The following is a 20,659-nucleotide window of genomic DNA, read 5'->3' on the forward strand; positions in this document are numbered from 1 at the left end:
TGTATTAAAGGTAGAGAATATGTGACAATATCCTATTTTACGTCCACATAAAGGCAATACTCTATTTAAAGCCAAAACAGAGCACCTTGGGTGAGTATAGGTCTTCATTCTCTCCAGCTGTCTTGAGAAACCACATCTTTCCCCACCACTCTCCCTCCCCACTGTCGTACTGTTCAGCACTCTCACATGGGCACATTGCACCATTTTTCTTTCTCATTCCAGATACACTCACCTCTTCCTTTTCTCCCTTTGCACCACACACACACCAAAAGCATTCTCTTCTCACTTCCTAGTACTTGCACAAGCACCCACTCCCCCAAGCACTCCTTTCCTCATTTCACATTCCGCACACTTCATTACCTCCCTATCCTCATTCCGTCTTGCTCCTTCTCCAGCTCTCATCAGATGCATTTGCACAAACCCTACACATTTCCACTTAGACTGCCAGCAGTTGCTCACTGAGATGCATCCTCTCTCTGTGTGCAGAACAAGGCAGCACAAAATAGCAAAAGGATGAGCAAGACTGGAGGAGAAGTACTCAACATCGCAGCTGTCACCCAAAGAGAGCACACAGCCCTGGACTTTAGTGGCCCAGTCAAAAACATGAACATGGTGGAAGATAAGGCTGGCAGCTTATCTCAGCAGGGTATCTGCAAATGTGCTTGTGTCTTCTTTCACTTCATGATCCCCCACAACATCAAGCTGCACTGCCACCTGAGACTGTCACCTCCTAATGTTCAGCCTCTTGGTGCTATCCTAACTTTTGTTGCTTTTCCCTTTCCTCCAGGACCGTCTCAGCACTTGGAATTTGCAGAATATACCTTGGAGGAGGACAGTCCTCTGAAGGATGCAGCATTGCATGTTCCATCTCTCCCAGGCACCAACTCAGTCACTGGTATTCTGCATAGATGAAAGAACCAGCCACAGGGGGTCTGCTTCTGGTGAAAAGACCTAACAGAAGTGAGCAGCAGCAGGTACTGGTGGCAGGAGCAGCCCAGCATCAGTCTGGCTTGTTGGAGAGTGAAGTTCATGCCCAGCGTTTCTAGGTGGCACAAAAGCTCAGGGACACAGCCAAGAAAATGAAGCTGCTTTCCTTGCATAAGCAGCTGGAGCAGGTATAGGAAGCCCTACCAAAGTTGTTTCAGCGCGATGAAGACGTGGAAGAGCCTGCTCCCTGCCTCTGGTGCCAGCTCACATGGCATCAGCACTCTGCATTGACCACCTCAGGAATGGTACACCCAGGCCTTCAGGAGACTTGGCTACCCTTTGGAGCAGAGTAGCCACAATGCAGCTCCACCTTGGAGAGAGAGAAACAGAGAGAGATCCATTTGGAAGGGTTGGTGGGATGACTAGAGAGTGGGTTTCAAGGAGTGACTGACTCTCTGCAGTCTGCTGCATATCAGTGGAAGCGATAAGTTCCCCCACCCCAGTACGATGGACACAGTACCTGTTGGCTTCTCGCAGGATATCTGCACATGTTCCTTTGTTATGCTTTCCATCAGGCATGAAGCCAGAGAGTTTGCTGGGACCAGGCAGCCAGCTTGGTGTTAGCAACTGGGACGTCAGGGGTTGAACCACCCAGAAGTCATCAACCGCAAGCATCCCAAAGCTGTCTAGGTGAACAGTGGCAAGCGGTAGCCTTCTACCAGCTTTGTTCACCCCAAAAGAGGAATAGCATTAGGAAACCTTATAAAGAAGGCACATGATTGACAGTTGGGTGATTACTAAATTAATGGCAATTATAGTTTTGGGAATTGAATTCAACACATTTGGCAATGTGGTTCTGTAGCAGCTTCTAAGTCTGCATTGTCACCACATCATTGATATAAAAGTTGGCTGAATGATTTCAGTGTCATTAAGTGATGGCAGAGGTAAAGAGGGCTGTTAATGCAGAGGAAGGGATGAACAAGTCACTGGAAGTGCTGACCCTTATAGTGTTGGCTCTCCACTGGTTCTACCTCACCTTCTCCCAGGTCACAGGATGCACCAGCCACTGTGCTCAGTGGGTAGCACTTTCGCCCTCGAGTCAGAAGGTGGTGGGTTCGAGTCCTTAATGCTTGAGAACAAACTCCAGGCTGACTCTCCAGTTCATACTGAGCAAGTGCCGCATTGTCGGAACTTCAAATGAGACTGAACCAACTCTCTCAGCCAGACACAATTGATCTCCTGACACTGTTGTAAAGAGCAGGGGAATTAGTCTCCGTATCCTCATCACTAAACACCAGATTATTGGGTCATTATCATATTGCTGTTGGAGGGGCTTCATGTGCACCGATTGGCTGCTGCATTTCCTACATTACAACAGTGACTACACTTCAAAAGTACTTTATTGGCTGTAAAACGCTTTGGGATGTTCTGGGGTAGTGAAAGGTGCTGCGTAAATACAGGTTTGCCTTACCCGTCAGGTGATATCTGTTATTGTTACTTAGTCTCGTCCAAGGCCAATTCCTTCTGGCAGCTGAATCTCCACCTCTGTGGCCCTATAATGTGCTCCACAATTGTTCTGCTGGCCCCATGGATTTGATTACACCTCTGTTGTTTGGAGATTGAAGGTGTCATTAAGCAGTGGGCGAGGGATTTGATTTGTTCCCCCACCAGCCATCCTCTGACATTGGTGGAAGGTTGCATATCGGGATTATAATTGCTTGTCACAGCATGATTATCCATGTGCACTATTCAGCAGCCGTTACTGGATACCAATTAGGAGCAGGAACCCTTGACATCATTTCTTTCCCCGTCAGGGACACATGCAAGTCTAATCACATGTCCTTAATTTTTAATATAAGAATCAAACCTACTATAGGATTGTTGAAGAGGATAGGTAAATCGATGGCAACTTAAAGTTTAAAGTTTATTTTATTAGTGTCACAAGTAGGCTTACATTCACACTGCAATGAAGTTACTGTGAAAATCCCCTAGTCGTCACACTTGTAATAACTTGCAATAATTTGATAAATACCTTTCAAATACTAGTCAGATTAGAAGGTGCAGTGGATGAACTGCTGGTCTGTTTGGAAAAAAGAATAGAGGCATGGACTATTTTCTAAACGGTGACAAAATTCATAATGCTAAAGTGCAAAGGGACTTGGGAGTCCTAGTCCAGGATTCTCTAAAGGTAAACTTGCAGGTTGAGTCCGTAATTAAGAAAGCAAATGTAATGTTGTCATTTATCTCAAGAGGCTTGGAATACAAAAGCAGGGATGTACTTCTGAGGCTTTATAAAGCACTGGTTAGGCCCCATTTGGAGTACTGTGAGCAATTTTGGGCCCCACACCTCAGGAAGGACATACTGGCACTGGAGCGGGTCCAGCGGAGATTCACACGGATGATCCCAGTAATGGTAGGCCTGACATACGATGAACGTCTGAGGATCGTGGGATTATATTCATTGGAGTTTAGGAGGTTGAGGGGAGATCTAATAGAAACTTACAAGATAATGAACGGCTTAGATAGGATGGACGTAGGGAAGTTGTTTCCATTAGCAGGGGAGACTAGTACGCGGGGGCACAGCCTTAGAATAAAAGGGAGTCACTTTAGAACAGAGATGAGGAGAAATTTCTTCAGCCAGAGAGTGGTGGGTCTGTGGAATTCATTGCCACAGAGGGCTGTGGAGGCCGAGACGTTGAGCGTCTTCAAGACAGAAATTGATAAATTCTTGATTTCTTGAGGAATTAAGGGCTATGGGGAGAGAGCGGGTAAATGGAGTTGAAATCAACCATGATTGAATGGTGGAGTGGACTCGATGGGCCGAATGGCCTTACTTCCGCTCCTAGGTCTTATGGTCTTATGGTCTGTGCCCACTGGAATTTGGGTTTCAATCTAGCTGGGGGAGCGGGGTATCCAGCCAGGGGGAGCAGGGTATCCAGCCAGGGGGAGCAGGGTATCCAGCCAGGGGGAGCAGGGTATCTCGCCAGGGGGAGCAGGGTATCTCCCCTGTCTGGTGGCTGTAAGGATCTGACATCAAAGGGGTTTGAGCATTCTCATGATTCCCGGACTGCCTGGAGATTGGCACTAAATTGACACTCTCACGCAAAGAGGGTGGCTGGAAAGATGAGATATTGGGACAATAGAGCAGAATAGACAGCACCTACTTCTACATGTTACTGTTTTCCATCTGACCCGGGATCCTTGTTGCTGCCATTGTGTGCTCAAGATGGGAGTCCTGTAACCCATTGATCTCCTCACCTTGACACTTACAACATTTACTGGAAAATTCTGAAAAAGAAACAACTGGGATGGAGTTGTCCAGTGAAAGATGTTAAATTATTGCCTCTTTAATTCTGTTGTAGGTCACAGAGCAGAGTGACTATCCCATTCACCTCTGTCGAATGATTTTTCAGGATCTGTCTCTCGAATCTGCTTAGTTTAAATGCATATGTTCAAAGCCCATATCAATAAAAATGTTGTAAAAGAATGCAGTGACTTACTAATTCTGTTTTAATTGTGCTTTGCATCAATCAAAATGTTACAGAAAATTCAGAAAAAGGCAACGGGGGTGTTCTGGTACTCTGTCCGAATATTGTTTCTGAATTGGTTTTAATCTGATTTAATGTACACTGAAAGCTCTCAGGGTGACAGCTTCCTCTGGTAGTCTCTGCTGCTTTCCAATAGAAAAAGCAGCATATTAGGCATGAGTTAATGCTTTAGCCAAACAGATTAGGATCATGCAACCGAAAGAGAAAATGCTGGAAAATCTCAGCGGGTCTGGCAGCATCTGTAAGGAGAGAAAAGAGCTGACGTTTCGAGTCCAGATGACCCTTTGTCAAAGCTTTGAGTGAGGCCATAGAAGAATTTATAAATGACTTTTATTCCCGTGAGTTCATAGGTTTTCTCTCCTTACAGATGCTGCCAGACCTGCTGAGATTTTCCAGCATTTTCTCTTTTGGCTTCAGATTCCAGCATCCGCAGTAATTTGCTTTTATTTAGACTAGGATCATGTCCCTGGTGTTTCCCTAGGGTGACACTGCTGGTGATTTTCCGATACACATACTGTGTTTTCATTATGTAACAGGTTATAGAACATAGAACATTACAGCGCAGTACAGGCCCTTCGGCCCTCGATGTTGCGCCGACCAGTGGAACCAATCTAAAGCCCCTCTAATCTACACTATTCCAATATCATCCATATGTTTATCCAATAACCATTTGAATGCTCTTAATGTTGATGAGTCCAATCTTTGACACAGTTGGCTATTTCCCATTTTGTTTCTGTTCCATCTTGGGATGTGGGGCATCACTGACAAGGCCAGCATTAGTTGCCAATACGTAATTGCCTTGAAAAGTGCTTAAATCAGTGAGCTTGCAATATTTTGCTCTTACATTAATGATGCTGAAAAATAATGAGAAGCCCCAGAAAGAGGGTAGAGGGAGATTTAGAATATTGGGGCCTTGACTTTCTACAGGGCTGAAAGATCTTTTCCAGTGTCGTTGACCTGGTCTTTTCAGAACAGAGATTATCCAAATTGGTGATCGACTTGGAAATGGATATCAGACTTACAAATCCTGCATTCGTTTGGATATTCCCAATTGTTGTATCAACTTGCTGCTGCAATAATGTATTTTTAATCAGACAAAATATCCAAATGCAAAACGTGGGTTTACCTAGTCGACATGGAGGTAGTTTGAAAGTTAGTCTAGTCCAATTGCTCAGTGGACGAAAGTGAAGGTCAGATGGATACTGAGCTGCATTAGCAAGGACGTTCTTGAGGTTCCATGTCTGTCTGAACTGATCTCAATTTGCATGACAGTAAGGGAGGTACACATGGCTTTAGTATTCATAGGCTAGAGAGAAGAAAATTCTGCTTGTTCTTGGTCATGATGGGACTTTGCTGTAATGCTTTCTGTTGTAGAGTATCCTAACCTGACACCTATAGAATGGATGCTTGTAAGACATGTCAGAGGTCTGCCATGATTTGGTATAGCAAGAAGTCTCACAGCACCAGGTTAAAGTCCAACAGGTTTATTTGGAATTACGAGTTTTTGGAGCGCTGCTCCTTCATCACTCACCTGCTGAAGGAGCAGCGCTCCGAAAGCTCGTGATACCAAATAAACCTGTTGGACTTTAACCTGGTGTCGTGAGACTCCTTACTGTGCCCACCCCAGTCCAATACCGGCATCTCCACATCATGATTTGGTATGGACAGGGTGAAAAAGACATGGGGAAGTAAATCAGTATAAAATAAAGTCTAATTTCATCATATCATATTTGCTAACGGTATAGATTAAAAAAATCAATCAGGGTTTATAGAACCACGCAGCAATTACAACACAGGAACCACTCACTCAGCTCAATCAACTCATCCCTGTTGATCTTTACCCTTCACATGAGCACACAAACTGTGATCAATTCACTATAATTCTATAAAACAAAATGTGTTCAGCAGGAAGCTAACAATGTCAAAGGGATAGCATTCTAGACAGTTGCTTCAGGCGACCTGGTCTTAGTGACCCCAATCATCCCCTCACTGAGACTTGTCCTAGTTAGTTGTGCCACCACTTTGTCCTTATCTTTGGCTTTAACTCATCCAAAATTTTACCCCCAACCCTCATATCATGTCCCAATGACTCCAGTTTGCCCATCACCCTGTCCTTACCAACCTAAACTGGCTTCCTACCTATGAAAACAAAGGAATAAAGATCATTTACAAATCCTTCTATGGCCACACCCAATTCTACTATACTGTTAATATTTCATGCCCATGTTCTTTGATCTTTCAATTCTGGTTCCCTGTGCATTTCTTCATTTCCTCCACTAACAATAAAAACCTTACCCCAACATCTCTCTCCCTGGTTCGCCTTCTAAAATAATTCCCAAAGGCTATCTCTCTGATCAAGCTTTGGCACACATTTCCACTCAACATATCTGTAGATCTTTACTATACTAAAGGTGTATAAATGCAAGTTGCTGCTGATTTGAACTCACTCCCCTCCCTCCAGTAGCTGCTTCAGTTCCATGAGCATCAGAAGACCTTTCAAATGCCCATTCTGAGTGGCCATTCTTAATAAGTGAGCATTGAGAATGTCGGAAGACCTTGCCAAGCTTGGTCATCACTCAATGTCCATGCAGAAACTTTCCGGCTGGACACTCTGAATGGCGATTAAAAATAAGGATCCGGGCTCTTTTTCCTTCTCTTGGTGATAGTGAAACCGATTGCACTGCCCATACTACTGAACGCAGCTTCCCAGAGGACAAGGTCAGTGACTGAAATTAGCATCTGAACACCTCCTGACCCACCCATTAACAGCTGTAAGTCTGATGGTTATTGCAATCTTTTCTCCAAATAAATTCCAGAACTTGATTGCCCATTCAACCTTGTCTAATCGAGATTTTCTCCCCTTTCTGCACATCTACAGGAGGCCATAGACATCATGAAACCACTGGATATAATTGAAGAGGAGGAGTTGCAGCGACTCAGTGGCCTACTGCAGAGGGAAAACCTCCTCCGAGCTCTGGGTGTTATCGAGCAAGTTTACCGCATATTGCAAAACACTCCTGGTGTTAACTGCAGTGTGCAAACTGCTCCTCCATACGCTGCTAGCCAAAATAAAGTGAGTTGCACAGTGTGAAAGAGTTAACTGGTAATCCTTCCACTTTGCACTCTTGTGGGGGGGCCTTGCCCACCAGGAATTACAGACCAGGGGTGGGTGTTGCAGGGTTTAAGATTGTAAAGTGCGGGTGTCTGTGTTTCTAGCAGGTGAAGCTCCCCACTGGGAGCACAAAGTTTGTAAATGGCTTGTTTCATAGAATAGAATCCCTACAGAAGGAGGCCATTCAGCCCATCATTTCTGCACTGACCACAATCCCACCCAGGCCCTATCCCCACAACCCCATGCATTTACCCTACCCATCTGGTCCCCCTGACACTAAGGGGCAACTTAGCACGGCCAATCCACCTAACCCGCACATCTTTGGACTGTGGGAGGAAACCGGAGCACCCGGAGGAAACCCACGCAGACACGGGGCAAATGTGCAAACTCCACACAGACAGTGGCCCAAGCCGGGAATCGAACTGGGGTCCCTGGTGCTGTGAGGCAGCAGTGCTAACCACTGTGCCACCGTGCCACCCCAATACACACAGGAAATGCTAACTCCCTGCATTTCACCTGAGGGACCAATCTTCATGTGTGAACCTAGCCAACAAGGCGAGAAATTTTAAGCTAATCTGCCTGTTGGACTACTGATGGAATTGGGTGCAATGTTAGTTATACATCCCCCCATTGGGCGTCATGTCAAACAGTGTCTCCCCTTATCCTGTCGGATTTCTGCAGGAAGAGTTAGACTAAAATGATCTCCGCCTGAGTGTCAGCATCTAACTTAGTTGTGAGTATCTCAGAGTTGAGCCTGATCTTGTCCTCACTCAGTGATGACAAGCACACTTCCTGCCACTGCATAAAGAAAGAGCACATAAACCTGCATTTATCAAGCCCCAAAGCTTTTCACAAGCAATGAAGTACTTTCAAAGTGTAGTTACTTCTAATGTAGGAAATGCGGCAACCAATTTGCACTCAGCAAACTCCTGCAACCAGCAATGAGATAAATGAACAGTTAATCTGTGTGTTTTTTCAGAAGGTACTATTGTTATATATTGACCACCAGGGAAACTCCACTGTTTTTATTCAAATAATAATGTGGGGTCTTTCATGCTCACCCGAGAGGGCCTCAATTTAGTGTTTTATTATGAGCCTCCAGCAGAGCAACACAGGGCGGATTTTACCGTCCGCCCAAGGTTCATATGATCCCACCCGAGGCCAACAGAGAATACCTGGAATCGGGGCAGGTGTGCTGGTAAAATTCCGGCCTGAGTGTCAGCCTAGATTTTGTCAACCTGGACTGGATCATGGACTCACAATCTTCTAACTCTTGATTTATTATTGTCACATGTATTGGGATACAGTGAAAAGTATTGTTTCTTGTGCGCTATACAGACAAGAAGTACCATTCATAGAGTACATAGGGGAGAAGGAAAGGAGAGGGTGCAGAATATAGTGTTACAGTCATAGCTAGGGTGCAGAGAAAGATCAGCTTAATATATGGTAGGACCATTCAAAGGTCTGGTGGCAGCAGAGAAGCTGTACGTGATCTCAGACTTTTGCATCTTTTTCCCGATGGAAGAAGGTGGAAGAGAGAATGTCCGGGGTGCGTAGAGTCCTTGACTATGCTGGCTGCTTTTCCGAGGCAGCGAGAAGTGCAGACTGGGTCAATGGATGGGAGGCTGGTTTGTGTGATGGATTGGGCTACATTCACAACCCTTTGAGCTTTCTTGCGGTCTTGGGCAGAGCAGGAGCCCAGACCAAACTGTGATACAGCCAGAAAGAATGCTTTCTATGGTGCATCTGTAAAAATTGGTGAGAGTTGTAGCAGACATGCCAAATTTCCTTAGCCTCCTGAGAAAGTAGAGGCGTTAGTGGGCTTTCCTAACTATAGCTACATCTATATAGTGATAGATTTTCAGTGGACTGGAGCTTGAACCCACAATCTTCTAACGACTGACACAGTTGAGTTACCCATTGAGCCACTGTTGAGAGATAGCAGAAATGCAAATTCTGCCTAACTTGTAAAAAATGCATACTAGGCCAGAGGTTTAAAACTAATTCTAAAAGCCCTATCGTTGCCCCAGAAATACTAACAATAGCTTGTGCTACTTCTAGATCATCCTCTCTGTACACAAGAGGTGTAATTTGGCGCAGACCATTGGAAAGGAGAGGTTAAATATTACTCACCTTGCCTTCTGACACCGACTCCTTCCCATGATTTAGTTCAACAGTCACTTATTACACATTCCTTCTATACTACATTGTACACATTTCTAGAAATGGAAGTGGGAATGTTTATTGTGTACAAGTTATATTCACCTGGTCACTGTGTAAAAGTTCAATATTTCTCACAAAATTGTAAAGTTGTTCTAAAGTACATTTTAGCACCGCTCTTGGTGTGGATTGGGGCGGCACGGTGGCACAGTGGTTAGCACTGCTGCCTCACAGCGCCAGGGTCCCAGGTTCAATTCCTGGCTTGGGTCGCTGTCTGTGTGGAGTTTGCACATTCTCCCCGTGTCTGCATGGGTTTCCTCCGGGTGCTCCGGTTTCCTCCCACAGTCCAAAGATGTGTGGGTTAGGTTGATTGGCCATGCTAAAATTGACCCTGGAGTCAGGGGGATTAGTCAGGGGGATCTGACGAAGGAGCTGTGCTCCGAAAGCTTATGGTATTTGCTACCAAATAAACCTGTTGGACTTTAACCTGGTGTTGTGTTTAGATGCAGAGCAGAGCTCCCTCTGCAAGGCCTCTACTGACTACGTGCTGCGGTCCCAATTTAAAGCACTCAAAAAGGTTGCCAACTTAGTACATCTCAGTGTAGAGAGTTGGGGGCAGTTTTGTGGCATGGACCAACTCTTGTTCATCCTTTGAGGTGAATCTGTCCATGTTGATCATAAGGGGTGCATTTCAAAGAACTGGCACACTAATGGGTAGAATGCTGTGTTGTATAATTCAATGAAATCTAGATTAGAGGAAATCAATAAGATTGCAAACTGAATCTTCAGAATGGATTTGTCTGTCCCAGGAGTCACAGAGAACAAGAGCTAGAGCAGGTAACAGCAGTGGGATCTTCAGCAGGTTCAGGATGAAGGAATTTAGCAAGGCAAATAGTGTAACACAATCGCACAAAAACAGAAAATGCTGGAAAAACTTCAGCAGGTCTGACAACGCCTGTGGAGAGAGAATAGAGCCAACGTTTCAAGTCTGGATGACTCCTTCCAGACACAATGATTACTTAAAACCAGTACTCCTTCAAAGATTCAATGCTCATGTGATATACAGTGTGATACAGTCTGCACATTTCATCCACATTCTATATTGAGTTACTGTGAAATCCCCCTAGTTGCCACACTCCGGCGCCTGTTCGGATCACTGCACCTAACCAGCACATCTTTCAGATTGTGGGAGGAAACCGGAGCACCCGGAGGAAACCTACTATGTTGAGTTAAAGGATAGTGTCATAGTCCTCAGCAGCACCTGTTGGCTAAGCAATGTCAAAAGCCAAGCCAAGAGTTTCTGTTCCTCATCACTGTCCAAAGTATATGAATGTGAGGAGGGGTTAAACTTTGCTGTGATGCTCAGCCTGGTCAGTATACAATGATTAGGTTCAAATAGTTACAACGCTTATTTTGGAAACAAACTGGAGGGCAGCCTAGTACTTGTAGAACTGTACCCTTATAAGAGTCAGCACATTCGGGAGAGCTTGGGAGAAAATGTCAGAGAAGAATGTGTAGAAAATGTACAACCAAAGCTTCATCTCTCTTTCAACATCAACAGTCATCAAGACAGATTATTTGGCCATTTATCTCAATTGCTGTTTGTGAGATTCTGATGTGCACACTATAGCTACTGCGTTTGGCTACATGTATGAGCGTGCTTCAGAAACATGTACTCATTTGGCTGTGAAGTGCTCCAGCATTTCCGGAACAGATGAGTTAGCTCTTCCCCTCTCTGTCAACTCAGTCTGGACTGATTTTCTGAATGAACTCACAAGACCTGGACGTACTTTCATAGAATCTCTACAGTACAGAAGGAGGCCATTTGGCCCATCGAGTCTGTACTGACCACAATCCCACCCAGCCCCTATTCCCGTAACCCCACCCATTTGCCCTGCTAATCCCCCTGACACGAGGGTCAATTTAGCATGGCCAATCAAACTAACCCGCACATCTTTGGAGTGTGAGAGGAAACCGGAGCACCCGGAAGAAACCCATGCAGGGAGAACGGGCAAACTCCACACAGACAGTGACCCAAGCCGGGAATTGAACCCGGGTCCCTGGTGCTGTGAGGCAGCACTGTGCCGCCCCAGAGACACTGGGGCTAAGTCGCTGCAGAAGTTGCCCTGATCACCCCTTGTAACTTTGGAAGCAGGAGAAACAGCATCTGTTTCTTTGGATCCTCTGCTGCTGTTATGATGGATAATCAGCAGAGCCTCTGTGGGACTAGCTGGAAGTTGCTCTGAAACCAGTCAACGTGAGGTTGCCAACATGTCTGTAGTGCAGCATGGAAAACTTAATGTAAAGTAAAGAAAGTAAAATCACCTGGTCAAACAAATAGTGTGGGGCAATTGCAGTATTGAACTGTCTCATTGTAAGCTAGCTATCTGACACAAATGGAACTCTGTTATGTTTAAGAGTTTCCAAACTCAACTTGTACAGAATCTTTGGTGCACCCCTTCTCCCTCTTGAAGACACACCCGACAACAAATCGGAGACACTAGGTTGTCCTCCTTGGAGAAGAGAATGTTGAGAGATTTCTTGGAGGTGTCCAAAATTAAAAGGGATCTAGACAGAGTATCCATAGAGAAACTATTCCCATTAGTGGAAGGGTCGAGAGCCAGAGAATCATAGAATACCTACAGTGCAGAAGATGGCCATTCCGCCCATCGAGTCTGCACCGACCACAATCCCACCCAGGCCATTTCCTTGTAACCCTACGTAATCCCCCTGACACTAAGGGGAAATCACACCCAGACCTGTTCCTCGTAACCCCAAGTATTTACCCCACTAATCCCCCTAACCTACACATCTTGGGATACTAAGGAGCAATTTAGCATGGCCAATCCACCTAACCCAGAGGACAGATTTAAAGAGGGAAAGAACCAGATAGGACATGAATTAAAAAACCTCTTTACACAGTGAGTAGTTAAGATCTGGACTGCACTGCCTCAGAGTGTTGTGGAGGCAAATTCAATCATGGCTTTCAAAAGTGAATTGGATAAGCATCTGAAGGGAAAACAAATAAGAACATAAGAAATAGGAGCAGGAGTAGGCCATCTAGCCCCTCGAGCCTGCCCCGCCATTCAATAAGATCATGGCTGATCTGAAGTGGATCAGTTCCGCTTACCTGCCTGCTCCCCATAACCCTTAATTCCCTTATCGATCAGAAATCCATCTATCCGTGACTTAAACATATTCAACGAGGTAGCCTCCACCACTTCAGTGGGCAGAGAATTCCAGAGATTCACCACCCTCAGAGAGAAGAAGTTCCTCCTCAACTCTGTCCTAAACTGACCCCCCTTTATTTTGAGGCTGTGCCCTCTAGTTCTGGTTTCCTTTCTAAGTGGAAAGAATCTCTCCACTTCTACCCTATCCAGCCCCTTCATTATCTTATATGCCTCTATAAGATCACCCCTCATCCTTCTAAACTCCAACAAGTACAAACCTAATCTGCTCAATCTCTCCTCATAATCTACACCCCTCATCTCCGGTATCAACCTGGTGAACCTTCTCTGCACTCCCTCCAAGGCCAATATATCCTTTCGCAAGTAAGGGGACCAAAACTGCACACACTGCAAACAAAACTGCCAAACAAAGCCAAAAGTATCTGTATCTGTCCTAGGTGGTATTTGCACGTTAACTTCATTTGCTTTTTCTTGTCTAGTTCCCTTCACCATGGGAGGATGCTGCCTCGGACTGGTACACCTTTCACGATGTATTTGTTGAGCTGGTTAGGTTAGGGAATTAAGGGATATGTGGATGGAGCTGGAAGGTGTTAATGTAGAAGATAACAGTCATGACCTTTCTGAATGGTGGAGCAAGCTCGAGTGGCCCTTTGCTCTGCTGCTGCTCCTCTGGAGAGGCTGGAAAAGGCCTGAGCAAAATTGTTCTTGCAGGAAGCCGGCAGGGCTTGACTCACTCCTTCTGTGCTGTAACCATTCTAACGTTTTAAGCTGATAAAGGGTTCAGTTGCAGATTGGCAAGCGCCAAGACCTAGAGGGAGGAGTTTATAACCAGCAAAATCTACATTGCTTGCCTGCACAGACTACTGGTGAGAATCATGTTCAGGCACTGACTTGCACAGTTATCTGTGCATTTTATCTTAGAGTCATAGAATAGAACCTGAGAATACAGAATGGGCCACCTGTCCCATTGTACCTGTGCTGGATTTTGATAGATCCATCCACTTAGTCCCACTCCTGTTCACACATTAGCAGGACATGATTGGATGCACCATGATCCTCTCAAATGTTTAATTGCTGGGCGGCACAGTGGTATAGTGGTTAGCACTGCTGCCTCACAACACCAGGTACCTGGGTTCAATTCTGGCCTCCTGTGTGGAGTTTGCACGTTCTCCCCGTGTCCGTGTGGGTTTCCTCCGGGTGCTCCGGTTTCCTCCCACACTCCAAAGATGTGCAGGTTAGGTGGATTGGCCATGCTAAATTGCCCCTCAGGGGATTTTCACAATAATTTCATTGCAGTGTGAATGTAAGCCTATTTGTGACTAATAAATAAACTTTACTTTTAGTGTCAGGCGGATTAGCAGAGTAAATATTTGGAGTTACGGGGATAGGGCCTGGGTAGGATTGTTGTCAGCGCAGGCTTCTTGGGCCAAATGGCCTCCTTCTGCATTGTAGGGATTCTATGATTCTATTCAAATCTTGTGACTCTCACTGTCATAATAAGTTAGAAATCGGGCAAGAGAAGTGAGACATAAGAACATAAATCATAGAATCCCTAAAGTACAGAAGGAGGCCATTTGGCCCATCGAGTCTGTACCGACCACAATCCACCCAGGCCCTAAATCCCACACATTTGCCCTGCTAATCCCCTGACACTAAGGGTCAGTTTAGCATGGCCAATCGACCTAACCCGCACATCTTTGGACCGTGGGAGGAAACTGGAGCACCAGAAGAAAACCCACACAGACATGGAGAGAACGTGCAGACTCCACACAGACAGTGACCCGAGGCTGGAATTGAACCTGGGACCCTGGCGCTGTGAGGCAGCAGTGCTAACCACTGTGCCACCATGCCGTCAAATAAATAGAAGCAGGAGCAGACCATACGGCCCCTTGAGCTTATTCCACCAATTAGAAAGACATATTTTACATCAACTCCACTTTCCAGTCCGATCCCCATATTCCTCAACTCTCTCATCTAACCATTTCAACAAGTACATCTTGAACTGTATACCAGTCAGCACCCTCGTGGTGAAGGGAATCAGACAAGAACAAGCCAATATCGTTAAAATATGTAAATATCACAAAAGATAGATACAGATATTTGTGGTTTGGTTGGGTGTTCCATTAGATTGGGTTTGTGTCCTGTAACCACTCATCTTGTATGTTTCTTTAACTTTCTAGTCATTAATTTACCAAAGCTCATACCGGCCCTTCCAGGAGGTGGAAGAGTTAGCATACATTGGGCCTTTGTCCACTTTCGAAAGGAACACTACAGCGGAGCTGGGAATCCTCAACCCTTCTACAATAAACTGGTCAACACTGCTGACTCCCAGAGGCCAGGTTCCTCTCCATGCCAGCCACAAGGGGAATCCCAGCCTGGGAATCGGACTCCCTCTGCACCGCTTCCACCAGCGCTACCCCGTCCGCAGGGGTGTGACGTGGACGACGGGAAATGCAATACCAATGTCGATTGAAACCGTTGTCACGACAAGGACTGCAGGATTATCAGAGTTACGGATGAGTGCGGTATCAGCCTATCCTCGTTCACCAAGTGCCAAACCAAGCCCTGGTGAGATAATGATTCTCAATTTCTATATCTGTGTTTGCGCAGATCAGATTAAGTAATATGCAGAGTAAACTTTTGTTTTAGAACTCCCAGGCAGTTTCTTGGTGAGAGAGCGCACTGTGTGGTGTAACAGGGTACAATCTTTTGATTTGATTTGATTTATTATTGTCACATGTATTAACATACAGTGAAAAGTATTGTTTCTTGCGCGCTATACAGCCAAAACATACCGTTCATAGAGAAGGAAAGGTAAGAGTGCAGAATGTAGTGTTACAGTCACAGCTAGGGTGTAGAGAAAGATCAACTTAATGCAAGGTAACTCCATTCAAAAGTCTGACGGCAGCGGGGAAGAAGCTTTTCTTGAGTCAGTTAGTACGTGACCTCAGACTTTTGTATCTTCTTCCCAAAAGAAGGAGGTGGAAGAGAGAATGTCCGGGGTGCGTGGGGTCCTTAATTATGCTGGCTGCTTTACCAAGGCAGTGCTAAGTGTAGACAGAGTCAATGGATGGGAGACTGGTGATGGATTGGGCTTCATTCACGACCTTTTGTAGTTTCTTGCGGTCTTGGGCAGAGCAGGAGCCATACCAAGCTGTGATACAACCAGAAAGAATGCTTTCTATGGTGCATCTGTAAATGTTGGTGCGAGTCATAGCTGACATGCTAAATTTCCTTAGTCTTCTGAGAAAGCAGAGGCATTGGTGGGGCTTTCTTAACTATAGTGTCATCATGGGGGACCAGGACAGGTTGTTGGTGATCTGGACACCTAAAAACTTGAAGCTCTCGACCATTTCTACTTTGTCCCCATTGATGTAGACAGGGGCAATCCTGGTTCACCATTAGGTTAGGTGTTAGTGGCAGCTGGAAGGGAGGGAAATCCCTTATGTCCCAACCTGTTCCCAATCATTGCCGAATGACGGTGTAATATTTTTGGATATAATCCTTGGGTTCAGTGTAAGAAGCTGATGTCATTAGTGGGCCTGATGTGGTCCTTTCCCCTCAATATCTAGATAAAGCTTCAAAGAGAGAACCTTTTCCATTGCACTCTTGAGTTACTGAAATACATTACATGCCACCGCATCACCACTCTTGATCAGATCACAGCTCAGCCATTAGAAAAATGTAGTGAACATTAAGCAGGTAAGTGAATAGTGCTGCTACACTCTGCTCCCCCAAATTTCACTCTCGGCTCCAAGTTGACTATAGTGCGCTCCTATCCTACTTTCTACGTACATTAGTAGCACTTGTAAAGATCGGACAGTCCCTGACTATGATGAGCCCAACTGAGGTGGCAGAAAGGGATTGGGTTCAGGAAAGAAAAATGTGAACCAGAGTTTTTGATATCCTCGTGACCCCTTTAGGAAGTAAAGTATGTGCATATGAAGCAAGAACAAGGTCAGGCCTGACTGCCAACACTTGCTGCCTCAGCACAAGGGTAGGGCATTCAAACAAGGTGCGAGATGTTGGATAAGTCCATTACTCTTTAACATATTCTAATTCATTTAATTTACGACTGACAACATAACGAAATCAGGACACATCAGCCCTCTTGTCTGGCACTGATGGGTGTAGTTGAAATTAGGAGCCATGTAAATGGCTTCTCCACATTCATTTACACACTGCATCTCAAAGGAAGTAAAATGATTTGATTTGATTTGATTTATTATTGTCACATATATTGGGATACAGTGAAAAGTATTGTTTCTTGCGCGCTATACAGACAAAACATACCGTTCATAGAGAAGGAAAGGAGAGAGTGCAGAATGTAGTGTTACAGTCATAGCTAGAGTGTAGAGAAAGATCAACTTAATACGAGGTAGGTCCATTCAAATGTCTGACAGCAGCAGGGAAGAAGCTGTTCTTGAGTCGCTTGGTACGTGACCTCAGACTTTTGTATCTTTTTCCTGAAGGAAGAAGGTGGAAGAGAGAGTGTCCGGGGTGCGTTAATTATGCTGGCTGCTTTGCCAAAGCAGCGGGAAGTGTAGACAGAGTCAATGGATGGGGATTGAGTGAAAACATTGGATCTTTTCAAACGACATTCTCCTCATGATCTGTTTCGGGTTGGATGCAACATCTTCTGGTGTTTTATGACCCCTCAGTTGTTTGAACTGAGTGCCAAGCAGGGATGAGAGGCCCCATGGCTTTCACATCCCTACAGTGCTTTCCCTGGCAATACTATGTTGTAAACAACCTTTGACGTAGGTTCTCATCGTAGCATATTGCCATTTACATTGCGGCAATGTTCTAATACTACCCACTGCTGTGATAACATCCGTGTGTTTCAATCTCAACCATTTTAAACTCAATATTATCCACCTCGCTTATTTACTTATGTGTTCCTGTCTTTCCAGTAAGGTATTCTCGATCCTGAAATACATCATTCTCCAGTGTTATCAGCGTCACTGAGGAAAATAAATGGCTTTCGGAGAACACCAATTTTGTCTACATTACTGTTTTGTCTTTGTTAGAAATAAAAGTAATGTAAAAACATATCGGTATTCTTTCACTGAAGGGCCACCGGGGTACCACAGGAGCTAGGGTCAGACGGGTGGGGTTAGCAGGGTGGGGCGGGTGAGAATGGAATCCATTGACTGCAATGTGTTTCTGCACAGAAAACTCCCTGATGGAGTCAAAAGGCTCCCAAAGCAACAACGTGCCACCAGACTCGCGAAACAGCCTCAACATCCCAGTGAGCATGGCACGGCTGAGCAGCACAAGCAGTGCTTCCAATCTGTGGAAAATGAAGATGAACGTGATCAACCCTGCGAGCCACGGGCTGACCGTGGTGTCAGCACGAGCCCCCATCAATCAACGAGCTCACTTAACAAGACGCGCAAACATACTGAGCTTATTCCAGTCCAATATCAACAGGTAAATCTAAAATTCTTCAATGAGACTTGTGCCTGTTTGCAAACCCTTTGGTTTAAAATCAGCAGCTGTTGTGGGGTGTCTCACAGCTCTGATTTGGCTTATTGTGTCTGGTGTTTAATAGTGAGCCTAATCTGGTGTTAGACTTCCTTACAGGAGAACACCTGAGTAACAGTGACCACATTATATATGAGAAATAGGAAGAGGAGTAGGTCACTTAGTCCTTTGAGCGGCTCTGCCATTCAATGAGATCATGGCCGATCTACTGAACTCCTGCATTATCCCCATATCCCTTATTGTTTTTAATATGTAGAAATCTATCATAGAAACCTTACAGTGCAGAAGGAGGCCATTCGACCCATCAGGCCTGCAGTGACCACAATCCCACCCAGGCCCTATCCTCATAACCCCACGCATTTACCCTAGCTAGTCTCCCTGACACTAAGGGGCATTTTAGCACGGCTAATCCACCTAACCCGCACATCTTTCGGACTGTGGGAGGAAACCGGAGCACCCGGAGGAAACCCACGCAGACACAAGGAGAACATGCAGACTCCACACAGACAGTGACCCGAGGCCGGAATTGAACCCGGGTCCCTGGCGCTGTGAGGCAGCAGTGCTAACCACTGTGCCACCGTGCTGCCCCCACCTCAGTCTTGAACAAACTCAGTGACTGAGCCGCCACAGCCCTCTGGGGTAGAGAATTTCAAAGATTCACCACCCTCTGAGTGAAGAAATTCCTCTTAGTCTTAGTCTTAAATGGCCTACTTCTTATTCTGAGACAGTGTCCACTGGGTCTAGAATCCACAGCCAGCGGAAACATCCATCCTGCATCGACCCTGTTGTATGTTTGAATGAGATCACCTCTCATTCTTCTAAACCAGCGATTGAAGGCCCAATCTATTTCATCTTTCCTGACAGGACAATCCCTCCATGCCAGGAATTGGTTTGGTGAACCTTTCATTGCACTCCCTGTATGGCACGTATATCTTTCCTTGGATAAGGAGACCAAAACTGCACACAATACCCCAAGTGCAGTCTCACCAAGGCTCTGGTAAACAGTTTGGTATGACCATAGATACCAGAAACTTACCATTAAATCCAAATTACAGATGGGACCAGCTTTATGAGAATAGCAGAAGCTTTGAAATTGGTACATTGGTTAACTCTACTGGGTGGATTTTTAAATGGAAAGTTTTTTTTAAGAAATTGTTCAATGAAGGGAAGATGTCAAATGAATGACTGTTCAAATAAGATGTAAATAAGATTGATTTTCTAAGTTAATTGCTTGTAACACACAACAGAACAAAAATTGATGGGAGTAGTGAAAGAATGAGGCATCATTAGCAATTATAGTAGAAAGCGCTGGAAAGAGTGCAGAGGAGATTTACCAGAATGCTGCCTGGTTTGGAGGGTAGGTCTTATGAGGAAAGGTTGAGGGAGCTAGGGCTGTTCTCTCTGGAGCGGAGGAGGCTGAGGGGAGACTTAATAGAGGTTTATAAAATGATGAAGGGGATAGATAGAGTGAACGTTCAAAGACTATTTCCTCGGGTGGATGGAGCTATTACAAGGGGGCATAACTATAGGGTTCGTGGTGGGAGATACAGGAAGGATATCAGAGGTAGGTTCTTTACGCAGAGAGTGGTTGGGGTGTGGAATGGACTGCCTGTAGTGATAGTGGAGTCAGACACTTTAGGAACATTTAAGCGGTTCTTGGATAGGCACATGGAGCACACCAGGATGATAGGGAGTGGGATAGCTTGATCTTGGTTTCAGATAAAGCTCGGCACAACATCGTGGGCCGAAGGGCCTGTTCTGTGCTGTACTGTTCTATGTTCTAAATGAGCAGTAAGGTTTACAGCATGGAAACAGGCCCTTCGGCCCAACTTGTCCATGTTGCCCAGTTTTTACCATTAAGCTAGTCCCAATTGCTACATTTGGCCCATATCCCTCTATACCCATCTTACCCATGTAACTGTCTAAACGCTTTTTAAAAGACAAAATTGTACCCGCCTCTACTACTGCCTCTGGCAGCACGTTCCAGACACTCACCACCCTGTGTGGAAAAAAATTGCCCCCTCTGGACCCTTTTGTGTCTCTCCCCTTTTTACTTGAAGACTTTGCTTTCTGGCAAAGCGAACGATATAGCAGGGCGGCTGGCACCAATGGCATTGTACTTTCAGATGAGGAAATTAATACCTAGGGGTGCTAACTGTTCTTGGATTACCTTGCTGCTTTCTCACCGCTGTCTCCGCTCCTTATCCCGCAGGGGCTACTTGGCATTTTTATAAAGA

At 45.3% G+C, this 20,659-nt stretch overlaps 1 protein-coding gene across 1 annotated transcript in view; it reads left to right on the top strand.

Annotated features, from left to right (window-relative positions):
- LOC144480403 (tubulin polyglutamylase ttll6-like) overlaps nucleotides 1-20,568 on the top strand; it is a 64,741-nt gene extending 44,173 nt beyond the window's left edge. The window contains exons 15-18 of the mRNA XM_078199809.1: nucleotides 7,354-7,548; nucleotides 15,116-15,503; nucleotides 18,110-18,368; nucleotides 20,502-20,568. Of these exons, the coding sequence (XP_078055935.1) occupies nucleotides 7,354-7,548; nucleotides 15,116-15,503; nucleotides 18,110-18,368; nucleotides 20,502-20,568 (909 nt within the window). The remainder of the gene's footprint in view (nucleotides 1-7,353; nucleotides 7,549-15,115; nucleotides 15,504-18,109; nucleotides 18,369-20,501) is intronic.
- The last annotated feature ends 91 nt before the right edge of the window (nucleotides 20,569-20,659 follow it).

Source organism: Mustelus asterias, chromosome 29, assembly GCF_964213995.1.
Source record: "Mustelus asterias chromosome 29, sMusAst1.hap1.1, whole genome shotgun sequence".
NCBI lineage: Eukaryota > Metazoa > Chordata > Chondrichthyes > Carcharhiniformes > Triakidae > Mustelus > Mustelus asterias.